The sequence below is a fragment of the Mustelus asterias genome, chromosome 20 (genome assembly GCF_964213995.1).
Source record: "Mustelus asterias chromosome 20, sMusAst1.hap1.1, whole genome shotgun sequence".
NCBI lineage: Eukaryota > Metazoa > Chordata > Chondrichthyes > Carcharhiniformes > Triakidae > Mustelus > Mustelus asterias.
The window spans coordinates 48871938-48887957 of NC_135820.1; the positions used below are offsets into that span (position 1 = coordinate 48871938).

At 49.9% G+C, this 16020-nt stretch overlaps 1 protein-coding gene across 7 annotated transcripts in view; it reads left to right on the forward strand.

Moving 5' to 3' along the window:
• Nucleotides 1-16020, forward strand: part of rtel1 (regulator of telomere elongation helicase 1) — a 123744-nt gene that overhangs the window by 59548 nt on the left and 48176 nt on the right. For all 7 annotated transcript variants that reach the window (XR_013500294.1, XR_013500295.1, XM_078236490.1 and 4 more), the window contains exons 24-25: nucleotides 40-155; nucleotides 4577-4700. Coding sequence is in view for 5 of the 7 variants with exons in the window: in XM_078236490.1 (XP_078092616.1) it covers nucleotides 40-155; nucleotides 4577-4700 (240 nt within the window). In the remaining 2 variants the exon portion in view is untranslated. The remainder of the gene's footprint in view (nucleotides 1-39; nucleotides 156-4576; nucleotides 4701-16020) is intronic.

A 16020-nucleotide genomic window follows, 5' to 3' on the forward strand; every position in this document is an offset into this window, starting at 1 on the left:
AGGATGAAACCATAGATAACTTGGAATTTTTTTTCAAAGAGTTTATCGGGACAAGAATGGTACAGGCAGCAAGCATCACGTGCCGTCAATCAGGCCATTGGCAGAGTTATTCGTCACCGAAATGACTATGGAGCCATCTTTCTGTGCGACCACAGGTGTGTAAATAAGATTTTTTCACAAGTTTTTGTATAAAATAATACTAATAATAAATAGTTTCAGAATCGACTTCATTACTGACTACCTTGCAGAACATTGTTACTTCCATGTTTTTCAATGATTAGCAATCTCAATATACAGGGACTGAATATTGGAATATTGTGTTCTGGTGTATGAGAAAGAAGTGTGATAATTTGTCGATATATTCATTTCACAACGAGAATGATTTCTCCCTGTGGAGAATTAGATACAAATTCTTGTTCTATCACTTGGGCGTGCATTATTTATACACCACTGTGCTGTGTTTGACTTTTAACTGTCTTCCTTGGCTTTTCTGATGCCCACCACCAAAATGGGCTGTTCCATGTTGTTCAGCATCGCCATCTCTTTAGGTCTTTCTCTTAGTGACTCCAAGGCCTTCTACCTCTTATAATAAAAACAGAAAATGCTGGAAACACTCAGCAGGTCATAATCTGTGGAGAGACACAGTTTAACATTTTGGGTTGATGATGCTGCTTCACCAAAGATGGGAATAGATAGAAATATAATACAAAGTGAAACTTGGGGCAGAGAGGGTGAACAAAAGGGAAGGGTGGAAGGTACGAGGGATTAAATGATGAATGGTTTCGTGCTGCAAAACCAAAGAGGGTAACGATGAGTAAAGAACAAAAGATGTGTCTGGATGCAATATGAAGGAATAAGCAGCAAACAAGACAAAAGCAAACCAGCAGAACAAAATGGAGGCAGAGATGATGCCCAGGATTTTACAGTCATGCCACGGCCAACATTTGCTCTTCCCAATGAAGACAAGAGCACACCATGAGCAGTGAATACAAGATACACAAGAACAGGAGGATACTATATGGCCCTTCCAGCGTGCTTCTCCATTCAATACAATCATGCCTGACCTGGAACATCAGCTCCACTTTACTGGAACATTCACAACTCCCCACCCCGGCAGACGTGGATACGGCGGCCCAACTAAATTGCCCTTTACTTCAGCGGGACTATAATATCCAGCCAGGCAGGAGGGGCTGTAAAATCCTGGCCCGTGATTTAAAATTGTTGAACTTGATATTGAATCCAAAAGTCTGTGGACTGTTGAATTGAAAGGTCAAGTGCTGTTCTTTGAGCTTGCGTTGAAATTTTTTTGAACACTGTAGTAGGCCGAGGACAAAGGTCCAAGAGGGGCAAGGTGGAAAATTAAAATGACAAACAGAAAGCTTGCAGCCATGCTTGTAGACTGGAGGTGTTCTCCAGGGGGAGGCAATGGCCGAGTGGTATTATCGCAAGACTATTAATCCAGAAACTCAGTTAAAGTTCTGGGGACCCAGTTTCAAATCCCACCACGGCAGATGTTGGAATTTCAATTCAATAAAACATATCTGGAATTAAGAATTTACTGATGGCCATGAAACCGTTGCTGATTGTTGGAAAAACCCATCTGGTTCACTAACGTCCTTTAGGGAAGGAAATCTGCCACCTTTACCTGGTGTGACTCCAGAGCCACAGCAATGTGGTTGACTTTCAATTGCCCTCTAATATGGCCCAGCAAGCCACTCAATTCAAGGGCGACTGGGGATGGTCAATAAATGGTGGCCAGCCAGCGATGCCCATGTCCCATGAATGAATATAAAAAAATCAGCCACAGGACCAGCATTTGCTCTTCCCCGTGAAGACGAGAGCACACCATGAGCAGTGAATGCAAGATACACAAGAACAGGAGGATACTACATGGCCCTTCCAGCCTGCTCCTCCATTCAATACAATCATGCCTGACCCGAAACATCAGCTCCACTTTACTGGAACATCCACAACCCCCTGCACAAAGAATTCCAAAGAATTGCACCATTCTCATCATCACAGTCCTAAATGATAGCTCCTTATCCTGAGACTGTGTCCCATGTTTTCAATTTTACAGCCAGTGGAAACAGTGTCTCTGTCTACTCTGTAAAGCCCCTTCAGAATCTTTTGTTCTCCTTGAAACATTCTTCACAATTTTCTTTCATTCTTTTGAACTCCAAAGAAAATGGGTCCAATCCTGGGGCATCGCAGGGACCAAACTAATGAACCTTCACAGTGCCGCTCGCAATGCAAGTATAACAAATACTATAAATGTGGAGGCCAAACCTGCACGTAGTATTTCATGGGTGATCTTACCAAAGCCCTGTACAATAGTAGCAAGTCATCTTCATTCTTGTACTCCAATCCTCATGCAACATAGGCTAGCATGCTATTCTCTTTCCAAATTGCTTGTTGTGCCTGCACAATAACTTTGTGTTCCTTGTATGAGCACACCAAAGCCTCTCTGAACATCGACATTTACAATGTTCATGCCTTTAATAAACATTCACTTTGGTTGTAAGAATAGAAAATCAGAATAACCTTTTTTTGATGCCATTTTGTTGTCCACTCACTTAACCTGTCTATATCTCATTGCAGCCTCTCTATGTCTTTCTCACAGCTTACATTTCCTCACGGTGTTGTATCACCAGCAACCTAGCTTTGCATTGTTGACTAAATTGAAAGAAGTAAAAGTACATTTCACTTGGCAGGGAGTTTGGGGCCTTGGATGGTGAGAAGGGAAGAGATTGAAGGAGAGGTGTTGCACCTCCTGTACTTGCATGGAAAAGTGTCATAGAAATGGAAGAGATATTGGAGGTGACTGAGGAGTAGACCAGGGTACCATGGGGGAAACAGCCCTTTAGGAATGTTGAAAAGGGAGGGTGGGGCAAAGATATGTTTCGTGGTGGCATCATACGGAGGTGGCAGAACTGGATGATCCATTGAATATGGAGACTGGTTGGATGGAAGGCGAGAACAAGATGAACCTTATCGTGGTTCTAGGTGGGAAGGGAAGGGGTGAAAGAAGAAGTGCGTGAAATAGATCAGAATCGATGGAGAGGTCTTGTCAACCACACTGGGGGTAGGATCTATGGTTGAAGAAAAAGGAAAACGTGAGGGTGGAATTGAATCCTTGCAGGAAGCAGAATGTTAGGAAACGTCGTCAAGGTAGCTGTGGAACTCCGTGGGGGTTGTGCATATTAGTTGATTGTCTATCCCTAGAAATGGTGACAGAGGGATCTTGGCAAGGAAAGGAAGAATCTAAAATATGCCAGGTGAAGATGAGAGAAAGATGAAAACAAAGTCAATGCAATTTTCAAGTTCATGTCGAAAGCAGGAGGCAGCACCAGTTAATCATCAATGCACCTGAAAAGAGATGAGAAGGGAACCAGAGTAGGACTGGAATAAGGAATGTTCCATATCTCCCTGAAAAAGCCAGAACAGCTTGGACCAACGTGGGAATACATAGCAAAAGGAAGGAAGTGAGTGAAGCCAAAGGAAACCTTTTTCAAACTGAGAATCGGGCAGAGCAAGGTGCTGGATGGGGACTAGTGGGCCTCTGTTGAAGAAAGAAACAAAGCTCCCAAATCATTTTCTTGGTGGATGAAGATGTAGAAGGATTGGACATCCACTGTGAAGAGGAGAAAGTTAGGACCAGGAAATTGTTGAAGTGAAGGAGGACATTGTAAAAGGTCACGCAAGTAGGTAGCAAGGGATTGGACAAAAGGAGAAAAAATGAAGTTGACAGAAAGGACACATTCGGGTGGCACAGTGGTTAGCACTGCTGCCTTACAGTGCCAGGGACCCGGGTTGAATTGGGTGACTGTCTGTGTGGTGTTTGCGTGTTCTCCCCATGCCTGTGTGGGTTTCCTCTGGGTGCTCTGGTTTCCTCCCACAATCCAAAATTGTGCAAGTTAGTTGATTGGCCATGCTAAATTTCCCTTTGGTGTCAGGGGGATTAACAGTGTAAACACGTGGGGTTACGGAGATAGAGTCTGGGTGGAGTTGTTGTTGGTGCAGGCTCGATGGGCTGAATAGCCTCCTCTGGGATACTATAAGAAAGATGTATGTGGGACAGGACAGGCTGCAACAGTGGGTTGGACCTGAGGGATTGAGTGCTTTAAGTTCAGAGGAAGATCAAGTGAGTTTATCTCCATTTGCCTATCTGCAATTGTTACTCAGTGATTCTGCTGCAATAAGCTTATTCCGGAACATAGCCAGTGTGTGCCAATTCTTGGACAATGCCGTTTCAGTGTCTGCTATAGGTAGGCTTTTCTTTGCTATGAACAATGAATTTAACTAATTGAGATTGATATTGAATAAACGGGACCAGTGAAACCACTTGGGCCAATGCTTTAAAATGTAGGAGTTTGTTGGAGGAGGGAATGATGCTTTGTGGACACGTTGCTCAACTGCTGCAATGTTTGTTTTTAATCTTGTAACATGAAGTTGTAAAATAACTTGAGGTAAAATAGCTTGAGACTCCTGACTCAAAAATGCAGCTACGCCAGATTTTAATTTCCAAAGTTAATTTGACAATTCATTTCATGCTCAACTTTGTCCTTTTTTTTTTCAGATTCATCGGCACTGAGGTGAGGTCACAGTTGCCATCATGGGTGCGGCCGCATGTCAAAGTGTATGATAACTTTGGACACATAATTCGAGACGTATCTCAGTTTTTTCGTGTTGCACAAAAAATTGTGAGTATCCTATTTTTAAATGCAATCTGTAAAATGTTCTGTGCATTTAGTACTAGTGGAAGAAATGTAAGATGGCAATCAATTGTAAGTTTTTAAGAGGTTTGCTGTTATACATGAAATCTCATGACCTCCTGAATTAGTTAAGTTTTATTCAACCATGTTTATGATGTGCAATATGTGCAAATGGGCAGTACGGTGGCACAGTGGTTAGCATTGCTGCCTCACAGCACCAGTGACCTGGGTTCAAATCTGGCCTGGATAACTCTGTGTGGAGTTTGCACATTCTCCCCGTGTCTGTGTGGGTTTCCTCTGGGTACTCCAGTTTCCTCCAACATGACAATGATGTGTGGGTTAGGTTGATTGGCTATGCTAAATTGCCTCTTATTGTCAGGGGGATTAGCAGCAGTAAATGTGTGGGGTTACGGGGATAGGGCCTAGGTGGGATTGTTGTTGGTGCAGGCTCGATGGGCCGAATGGCCTCCTCCTGCAATGATTCTAAAATTGTTGGTAGGGAAGTAGATCTTTATCATCTTCACTCTGCTTCTGTACTTTTCATAGTTATAATGCTTTTCCATCATGCATTCAGCCTTCTAAAGAGACCAATGTTGTTTTATTTGCAAGCATTCATTTGTTGCTGTATGTATTTTTAGCTTTATGAAATAAGCTTAATGTAGGTTTACTTGCCACTTGGGCTGATAAGTCGCAGGCAATACTGACACCAGGCAGTAACTATCTTTAACAAGTGAGAATCTAACCATCTCCCTTTGTCATCCAAATGTATTACCATAATTGAATTGACCCGCATCAATATCCTAGGATACCATTGACCAGAAACTCAACTGAATTAGCCACATAAACGTGCTGGCTATAAGAGCACGGCAGAGACTGGATTTCCTCTGAGTAACTCACTTCCTCATTCCCCACAGCCTGTCGACCATCTTCATAGAATCCCTACAGTGCAGAAGGAGGCCATTTTGCCCATCGAGCCTGTACCAGCAACATTCCCACTGTAGCGGGATCCCCTTTTTAACTCCACTGGGCTTATTTTAGGTTTGGTTCTCCGTTACCCAAACCCCACCAATGCCCGAGTGATTCTCTCTCTCGCCGATGGAACAAGGGCCACCTTGCGTCTACTCCACTAGAGTAGCGCTCCCAAGAGAGAGAAAAGGAAACTGCTGCCTATCCACTAACTGGCAGCCTTTCCTGAGTGGGCGGTTTCGAAGCGCCCAGGGTACCCTCAGTTCTAGACTCCGGAATTATGGTAAGGAATATTTAATATTGTGACTTGGTCAGAGATCGTTGATGAGAAATTGAAAAGATCAAAATGGACTCCAATGGAAGTCAAAGATATATATATATATATATTTGTTAAAACATCAAGGTCAATCACCAAACACCAGGAAAACAACACACGATGCCTTATGCTCTATAAGACTATAGCTATGGAAGGAATACTAAAACGGGCTCAACGGAATGCTTATTTTACACAAGTTTACCAGTGTCTTAAACTATGAAAGGTGCATGCAAAAGCCCCCCCTTTCCCCAAAGCCTCATCCACTATGATGATCTCGGGAACTTCGTGAATTACCAGGGGATACTCACAATCCTAGTTTAAATTGCTCAGTGGGCTGCGTGCTGGAGACGAACAAGAGGCAGGAACAGGAGAAGAGAGTGGAGGGTGCTGCCATGCTGGTCCGAAGAGAAAAGAGAGAGAGCAAAGCTTGCTTGTCCCTTTTTAAAACCTGAAGCAGTGATTTTCCCACACAAAAACAGTTTCTGATCATTGATAGTTTCGATTGACTGGGACAAAAGGGCTGACAGCCTTAATTGACATTGTAATGTCTTTAAAATGTTCTCTGAGTCATCCTGATTGGAATCCCATCAGCGAGATGAGTCATTGATGTTGTCTGTGGATGGAATGATCTCTGTTTCCATTGTCTTGCTGCTGGGCTATTTACTTCTTGTCTGCTGGTCATGGTTTCTCCTTTGTTTCCTGTTGATTAGATTATCCCTGTCTCGACCTTCTCGTTATTCCCAGCCTCTTGCATATTCATGTGGCCTGACAACCAGTCGGCCATTTTCCTTATCTCTGGGTTCTTTAATCATGGAGGATTTGCCCTAAAACTTACAGATACCCCTACGATACATCCAGACTTGCTCGAACTGTATCGTTTCAAAGCTGGTAGGCAACTCCTCCAGGCTCAAGAGCTATAAGCACCCCTGCCGGCTCCGTGAAGCTATGTACCCCGAAGAGTCCCCTTAATCTGAGCTACACCCCTTTTATATGCAGCAACACAGAGAAAGGCGACATAGGTAGATACATTACAACAATCCCTTGCAATATGCGGGATGGAAAAACATTAAATACAACAAGTACAGCAATAAACCAGCGGCCCCCAAACGTAGGGGTTACCGCATATATATATATATACAGAAACTTCACAGCATTGGGATACAGTAGCGGTTTTTGTTAAACTGGCGAGGTTCGGTTCGGGCTGTGGAGGTTTGATCGATTTAATAACATATCTTTTAACAACGGCTGGTATAATAGCTCTGTCTCGCGAGGGCACCATGCTGGTAGACACACTTCAGTCAAATTTAACACAACAGAGGCAACAGCGTAATGTACCCCCTGGTACAATACCTACTTGGTGGGGACGAGCACTAGGCCATTCTCGGGCCCCTTGGTGGTTGTCGGACAGTTGTGGGGGTCGATCGGTTGGGCCGTGGGCAGGGGTCTCTTTACCTGAACCAGCAGTTCGGTAGCTTTCACAGTCATCCCAGCTCAGGGCGTTACGCACCCCTTCGCACTGCGGTCCCAATTTATCCCGCCCCCGGAGTCCTGCCACCACCTCACGAAGGTGATCGATGCGCCTTGTGGACATACCCTGGCAGACCCCCAGAGGCACAAATATATCCCCTGGTCATAAGCCCACCACTTCTCCCAACATACAGTAATCCCTCCTGGTGACCCCGTGATGGTCCGGTAGGTATCATTGTCCAGGCGTTCCCAGTCCGGGGATCGATCCCTCATGCCCGGGCTCAGCTTCCTTAGCCACCACCACCTCCCCAAAGGAACATCCCCTTTACAGGTTAAACACACCCGCCTGACCCTAACCCGGTCAGTCGCCACCTGTATCTCTTTGCAGAGTACAGAGCCCTCTCCGTATGTGAAGCTCTGGTGGCTGGGGTACCTGGTCGAGTTCGACCCCAGCCACCCAGGCCACCTCCCCACGTGGGAGTAGCGTGCCTGCTCCGAGGCCACCAGGTCTCCCTGACCGGTAGTTACGAGGGGTGCCCTGCCGCCAGAGCACCCATATACCAACGACTCCTCCATTTCCCCTCTGCGGGTCTCGCACATCTCCAGGCACATTGTTATACTCAGTATCCATATGGCAGGACGACCCATCTGTAAAACAAAACAGAAGACCTCCTTGCCTCCACATTGTCGTCCACCCTTCCTGGAACCACTTCAAATGGAAGGGCGCCATTGTATTCCTCACTTGCAGTTACCGCTTTTGAAATTGCCGCCGTGCAATTTCACAAGCTGCCGGCTGCGGTACTGTATTTCGCAGCCCGGCTCCCCAGGGTCCTAGTCCCCTGCTTCCATTCTTAAACGGTGGAAGTTCCCGACCTCCACACTACTGTTCCCAATTCGGAAAACATCACATACACACAATAATCTACACGGAAAACTACTAAAACAACCAAAACGTGAATCCTATATCTATTTACACCGCCACCCGTCTCCGGGTGGCCAACTTAAAACTGATCCTCACCCTGCTGAGGCCAGTCGTCTGCCTGGCCCGACCGTCCGGTCCGGACCTCCGTGGGCCGAGGGTCCTGACTGCCCCTGGCCTCCCCTTTCTCCAAAGGGTTTCCGGAATTCCTCTCCGTTCCCTGCGGAGACTGGGCTACCCGTGGCCGCACTTGGTAGTGCCCCACGCCTTCTACTTTCCACCCGGGCCCTTTTGCTGCAGGGTCGGGCCCCGAGTGCCATGTGTGAGGGAGACCACCTTACCGGGGATCTGGAGACCCTGCTGCTCCGACGACCCCTCCCTGACTCCCATAGCAGAGGTGATACCTCCATCTCCTCTGCCTCCCTAACTTCAGCCTCACTGAGGCAGTTGACCCGGCCGGTGAACTGATGCTCAGGTAGTTTAAAATTACCCGGGCTGGGTGCTTGTATCACCGTTAACCTCACTGTGGCGGCTACCTCTGGTGCTGCCCAGCTGGGACAGCACTTTGTCACCTGTTGGGTAACGGTGGGGTCAGGTATTTCCCCTACTGTTTCCACCTCTACGGGGGCTTCCTCACTTGCTACCCCCTTCCTCACTCCCTTCTTGCTCTTCCCGGCCCTGGTGGGGTCAAAGAGCTTGCGTTGGTTTACATGAAACCATTTCACCTTGCGGGGGAGCTGAACAGCGTATACCATGGGGCTGGCCTTGTCCACTATACTGTACGGCCCCGCGTACAGTGGCTCAAAGGTCCCCACCCGCGCAAAATTGCAGACCATCACCTGCTCTCCTATGACCCACTCGTGAGTTGTGCGGGGCTCCAGCAGCAGCCTGTTTCTGCGGTGCTGGGCCCCCATGTTACTGGCTGCCTGGCAGTGAACCTGCTTCAGCTGTTCCAACAGCTGTTTTGCGAACTTATCCCTATTGACCTCCCTGAGCTGTCCCTCTGTCAGGGCAGGTACCATGACATGAATCGGAGTCCTCATGACTCGCCCGGTCATAAGCTCGTGTGGGGAATATCCTGTACTCCTGGACTGACTAGCCCGGATCCCCATGAGTACTAGGGGCAGAATTTCCACCCACCGGTTAGGAGAGTTGCCGGTCTCCTTCCGCAACCTCTCTTTAATGGTGCGGTTCAACCTCTCTACAGGACCCGAGGACTGGGGGTTATAGGCCTCATGCCATTTTACCCTGATGCCCAGGACCTTAAGGGTCGCCTGCATGACCTGCTCCGTGAAATGACTCCCCTGGTCCGACTCCACAAACTGCGGGAGTCCCCACCTGGAGAACACCTCCCTGACCAGGATCTTGGCCGTGCCTACAGCGGTGGCTGTTCGGCACGGGAAGGCTTCCACCCACTTCGAAAACACATCCACTAATACAAGGCAGTACTTGTATCCCCCTGCGGCGGTGGGAAGGGGTCCAATATAGTCGATCTGTACCGACTGCCAGGGCCCCTCCACCCTACGGACGTGCCCCAGCGAAACCTTCCTCTTTTGGGGATCGGGGTTATTCGTGGCACACACTAAACAGTTCGCACAAAAGTCGCGAACGTCCTCCCGGAGGCCAGGCCACCATCCTACCTTCTCTACCCGCTGCCAGGTGGTCTCGGGACCGGGGTGTCCTGCTCCCGGGCTCTCATGAGCTACCTCTATGAATTCCCTCCAATGCTGGGAAGGCACTATCCACTAGTCCCCTCTAAAGAGCAATCCTTCCTTTAAGGTCATGTCCTTCTCTCCATAAGGACCCTCTACCCTTTCCTGCCTACCCGGGCTGCTATGGCGGTCTTCAACTCTGGGTCCTGTGCCTGAACAGTGGCTAGGTCTGGGGCCAAGGTCACTCTTGGATCCCCTCTCCGGGGCTGTTCCCTGACTGCTGCCACCTGTCCTTCCCCGTAAGGATCCCACTCTGCCCCGTACCTAGCCCCCTCTCTGGCCAGACTGTCTGCCCTCTGGTTCCGCTCATCCCATGGTTCTGTCTTGGAGTGGGCTTTAACCTTATGGATGTACCTATCCCCACCCTCTCCTACAGCAGCCACGATCCTCTCTAACAGGGGTTTTGTGGCGAGGGGCCATAAGACCATAAGACATAGGAGCGGAAGTAAGGCCATTCGGCCCATCGAGTCCACTCCACCATTCAATCATGGTTGATTTCAACTCCATTTACCCGCTCTCTCCCCATAGCCCTTAATTCCTCGAGAAATCAAGAATTTATCAATTTCTGTCTTGAAGACGCTCAACGTCTCGGCCTCCACAGCCCTCTGTGGCAATGAATTCCACAGACCTACCACTCTCTGGCTGAAGAAATTTCTCCTCATCTCTGTTCTAAAGTGACTCCCTTTTATTCTAAGGCTGTGCCCCCGCGTCCTAGTCTCCCCTGCTAATGGAAACAACTTCCCTACGTCCATCCTATCTAAGCCGTTCATCCCATCCGAGGCTTCCCATCCGAGGAGGTGTACCCTCGGCGGGACCAGATGGCCAGATACTCCGTGCACGAGTTGCACGTAAACATGCTGTCCGAGCAGATGGTGTATGGAATGGGGAAACGCTCCGGATGTGTGACCACATACATCACTGCAGCCAGCTCTGCCTGCTGAGCACTCAGTGTGTGGGGGAGCTTGAGGGCCAGGGCTATCTCTGCTTCGGGGTCCTAGATCCCACAACCCGTGAATCTGATGCCCCCCGATATGGAACTGGATCCGTCTACGTATATCTCCCTACCCGTGAGATGCAGCCCTGCCCGAAAACCAAAACCTACCTTCCATACCCCCTCTACGGAACAATGGTGTGGCTCCCCTGGGTACACCAGGTTGGCTGCGAGCTGTGGCTCACTCAGCCCCTTCACCCGTAGCGCCATTTGGGACAACAAGAGAGTCCACCGGGTGATCCTGGCACTACTGACCGTGCCATCTTTAATCTGGCCGTTTAACAACATTTGGGTTGGGGTGTGATGGGTCAGGAGGGTGATGGGTGCCATTCTAATAAAAACCTGCACCCGCTTCACCGCCCAGTATGTGGTTAGCAGGTGCCGTTCACAGTTGGAGTATGCCCGCTCCACTTCTGTGAGAACTCGGGAGGAATACACCACCGGCCTAAACTTGCCATGCTGTTCTTGGAGGAGTACAGCACTCAGGCTATCACTGCCTGCTGCTACCTCCAGGAAACATTCCACCCGGGGGTCAACGGCTTCCAGAGCTGGGGCCTTTTGCAAGTCCTCCTTGAGTCGGACGAATGCCGACTCGCACTTGCTGTCCCACTCCCATTCCACCCCCTTGTGCAGCAGCCTGAGCAGAGGCGCTGCAGTCGCGGCGTAATCTTCAATGAAGTCACGGCAATAGCCTGTGACTCCCAAAAAGGGCCGTACCCCCCTAACGTCTGCTGGGACTGGGAGTTCCTGCACTGCCTGTCTCCTGGCCGCATCTATCCCTCTCTCCCCAGCCTTAAGGGTTAAACCCAGGAACTTGACCTCCCTCAACCTGATTTGGGCTTTCTTGGGGTTAACTTTTAACCCTCCCTTACGGAGTAACCCCAACAACTCGTCTACCAGGGGGCCATGTTCCTCGCTACTGTCAGTGAACAGTAGTATATCGTCCACATACTGGATCAGTCTGTGGGGCTCACTAAACTCTTTCAGGCATTTGGCCATGCACTGGTGAAAAATGCTGGGGCTGTTTTGGAAACCCTGTGGGAGACAGCTCCATGTATATTGCTGCCCCTCAAACGTGAAGGCGAACTTATACTGGTCCTCTCGCCTGACTGGGATGGATCAAAACCCATTCGAAATATCCAGCACTGTAAAAACAGAGGCTGACGCTGGAATTTCTCCTAACAGGTCCGCCACGGCTGCTACCGTTGGGGCGCATGCCGGAATATTCTTATTAAGGACTCTGTAGTCCACCGTTGCCCTCCAGGAATTATCTGGCTTCCTCATCGGCCAGAGCGGTGAGTTTACATGTGTGGCAATTGGCCTCAAAATGCCTTGCCTTACCAGTGAATTTAGGGCCACCTCTAAATCTGCCTCCGCTTCCCGGGGGAAACTATACTGTTTCTGGGGTCGGGACATGGGGTCTCCATCTATCCTGACCTCTGTCCCAGTGACCCTCCCGCAATCGTGCTTGTGGGTCGCAAAGGCGGCCAAATTCTTCCGGACATACCCCCTATATTCCTCCGAGGTATTCCCTACCATGGCTTCCAAATCATACCCCTCCTTGGGTTTCACTACACACAAAGCCCCCCTTTCTTGTGCCCTCTCTATGACCATGACCTCCTTCTCAGCCCCTTCCCCTGCTATGCCCCACAAACAGTGGTTCCTCAGGTCCACCAAGACCTGATGAGCCACTATAAAATCGGCGCCTAGGATCCCCTTTCCCTCCTGCTCCCATCTCATCAGGACGCATTTCCACCGCGCCTGGAGTGTTCCCAACCTGATGGACAGGGGAACAGAGAAAAAAACAGTCTTCTCGTTTCCCGTAAAGCCGACAGGACTGTAGGGCGCCCCGCTGGATAGAGGGGATGTTTGGGGATTGTCCATGTGGGCAATGGTACTGGAAGCACCTGTGTCCAGTAGGTAACTCCCGACCACATCCTGGACCTCCATCCTGGACCTCCATCCTGAGTAAGAAGTTTAACAACACCAGGTTAAAGTCCAACAGGTTTATTTGGTAGCAAAAGCCACACAAGCTTTCGGAGCTCCAAGCCCCTTCTTCAGCTGAGTGGGAATTCTGTTCACAAACAGAGCATATAAAGACACAGACTCAATTTACATGAATAATGGTTGGAATGCGAATACTTACAACTAATCAAGTCTTTAAGAAACAAAACAACATGAGTGGAGAGAGCATCAAGACAGGCTAAAAAGATGTGTATTGGCAGACAATACACATCTTTTTAGCCTGTCTTGATGCTCTCTCCACTCACGTTGTTTTGTTTCTTAAAGACTTGATTAGTTGTAAGTATTCGCATTCCAACCATTATTCATGTAAATTGAGTCTGTGTCTTTATATGCTCTGTTTGTGAACAGAATTCCCACTCAGCTGAAGAAGGGGCTTGGAGCTCCGAAAGCTTGTGTGGCTTTTGCTACCAAATAAACCTGTTGGACTTTAACCTGGTGTTGTTAAACTTCTTACTGTGTTTACCCCAGTCCAACACCGGCATCTCCACATCATGACCTCCATCCTGACCCAGGGTCTCCCGCATGGGCCATACTCTAATGGACATAGGAAGGTGGGCTGCCCCGCTGGCAGTCATAAGGGAGCTCGTGGTGCGGGCTGGCCCTGGCCTGTTGCGATCGCTACCTGCCCGGACCCTGTTGCCTTGGTCTGCAGATAAGCCAGCAGATCCTTTACATCGATCGTCTCCGGGGTAAGTGCTCCTACCACCGGGGTTGGTGTCTTTTTCATGGGAGCCCTTTCCTCCCTGCTCGGGTTCCTACACTCCCTCCTGAAGTGCCTGGGCTTCCCACACCCGTAGCACACCGGCCTCCGGTCTGAGGCCCGGCTGCCTTCCTGCTTCCACTCCCTCCTAGGGAGGGGTGCCGGTGCGACCTCATGCACCTTGCCCTTTTGGGGCTTTTCCTCACTTCTCTCCCCGTTGCGATACGCAAGGGTGAGCTTCCTTATTACCTCCGCCTCGTTAAGGTTGGGGTCCAGCGGGTCGAACCAATGCTCGGCCTTTGCCTGAACTCGCGGAAGGCAGTTAGCCACAAGAGTCTTCAGCCAGTGGGCTGTCCTCTTGTCCAGATGTTGCCTGTCTAAGGGAGTCCCACACGCTCCCTCATACACCGTCCACAGCCTGTCTGCGAACATGTCCAGGGACTCTGCGACTTGCTGCTTTGTCTCCCACACCCTCGTGAAGGGACTACCCTGATTTAACCCCATGGCCTCCAGAACCGCTGTCTGTGCCGCTACCCATGTGGCAGGTCTTTCCCCTTCCCTGGAGGACACTGCCTTGCATAAATAGGAATCCAGGGTCATCAGCAATAGTTTCACCCGTTCCACCTCATCACAATCATTTATGTCGGCTGCCTGTTGCACCTCCATAAAATGTAACGACAGGTCTACCGCCCTAGTCAGTCTTGGGATGTGGGTTACCATCCCCCTGAGCACATGTGCCCCATGGGGAATTATTATGTCACTCTCAATCGGTCCCCTTGCGTCCCCTCCCACCGGGGGACCATACTTTCTTTGTCTAACCGGGCATATCTGCCCCATCTGGGGCTGTTGCCGCCCTGCCTCATCGGCATCCGGCTCCCCCTCCATGCTCGGTAGCCCCACCACTCCGGGGTCTGCTACCCATGTCGGAGACACCACAACCTGCGGATACTCCACTGACCCCCCTTGGACCCGTCCCTCCCTGGACGTCCCGAACCCTACCTGCTGACCCGGACACATTACCGGCATCTCAGGCAGCGGTCTGTTCCCTTTCCCAAAGGAATGGTGCGCTATACCCGGTGGACATGCCGCCACCTGGGGGTACCCCGTTGACCCCCCTTGGACCTGCCCCTCTCTGGACAGCCCGAACCCCACCTGCCGACCCGGACACGTTTCTGGCGCCTCAGGAGGTGGTCTATTCCCCATAGCGCCCGGGGAATCATCCGCTGCGAAGAGCCCTCTGCCCCTAGGGGACCCTCCTGGACCTCCCAGGTGCACCCATCCCCTGACCTTGGACAGAGCCTCCTCCAGCTCTTCTATCCGTGCCTGGCACGGCCCATGTTCGCCATCACCTAATTCGTCGCAAGCCACCCTGTACGCTGCCTGGATGTCCCTGAACCTCCCTTCCAGCTCCTTGTACCTCTGCGCACCTTGAGCCAGGAGTCCCTGGGCCTCCCGTTCCCTCTCCTTTGCCTCAACTACTTGGCATTGGAGGAATTCCTTTTCGTATCGGTGTGACTCGCTAGCTTGTAGGATGCACTGCCTCGCATCAGTTAATTCATTAAATAACTGTTCCTCTGCTCTAGCGCTGTCCCCCCGCGCTGGCCCTAACTTTGGTCAACTCTCCCTCCAGAACAGCAATTCTTCTTTCCATTTTGGCTACCTGCTGGGACAGGCAGGCTAGCCAAACGGCCTTTTCCAACCCTTTAGTGTATTCCTTGCTCTCTGTCCATGCAGCCGCAGCCATTACGGACTGCTCTGCATTGATTAGTGCTAATACCCACGTTTTGGTGAGGTTGACCTTTTTCCACAGATATGAGGAGATTCTCTCCTCCATTTTGTTTCTTTCCCTCACCCCCTCTGACAAGTCACATATTCCAGACCACCGGAGTCCTGTTGCGGTCGCCATTGTAGCGGGATCCCCTTTTTAACTCCACTGGGCTTATTTTAGGTTTGGTTCTCCGTTACCCAAACCCCACCAATGCCCGAGTGATTCTCTCTCTCGCCGATGGACAACGGCCACCTTGCGTCTACTTCACTAGAGTAGCGCTTCCAAGAGAGAGAAAAGGAAACTGCTGCCGATCCACTACCTGGCAGCCTTTCCTGAGTGGGCGGTTTCGAAGCGCCCAGGGTACCCTCAGTTCTAGACTCCGAAATTATGGTAAGGAATATTTAATATTGTGACTTGGTCAGAGATCGTTGGTGAGAAATTGAA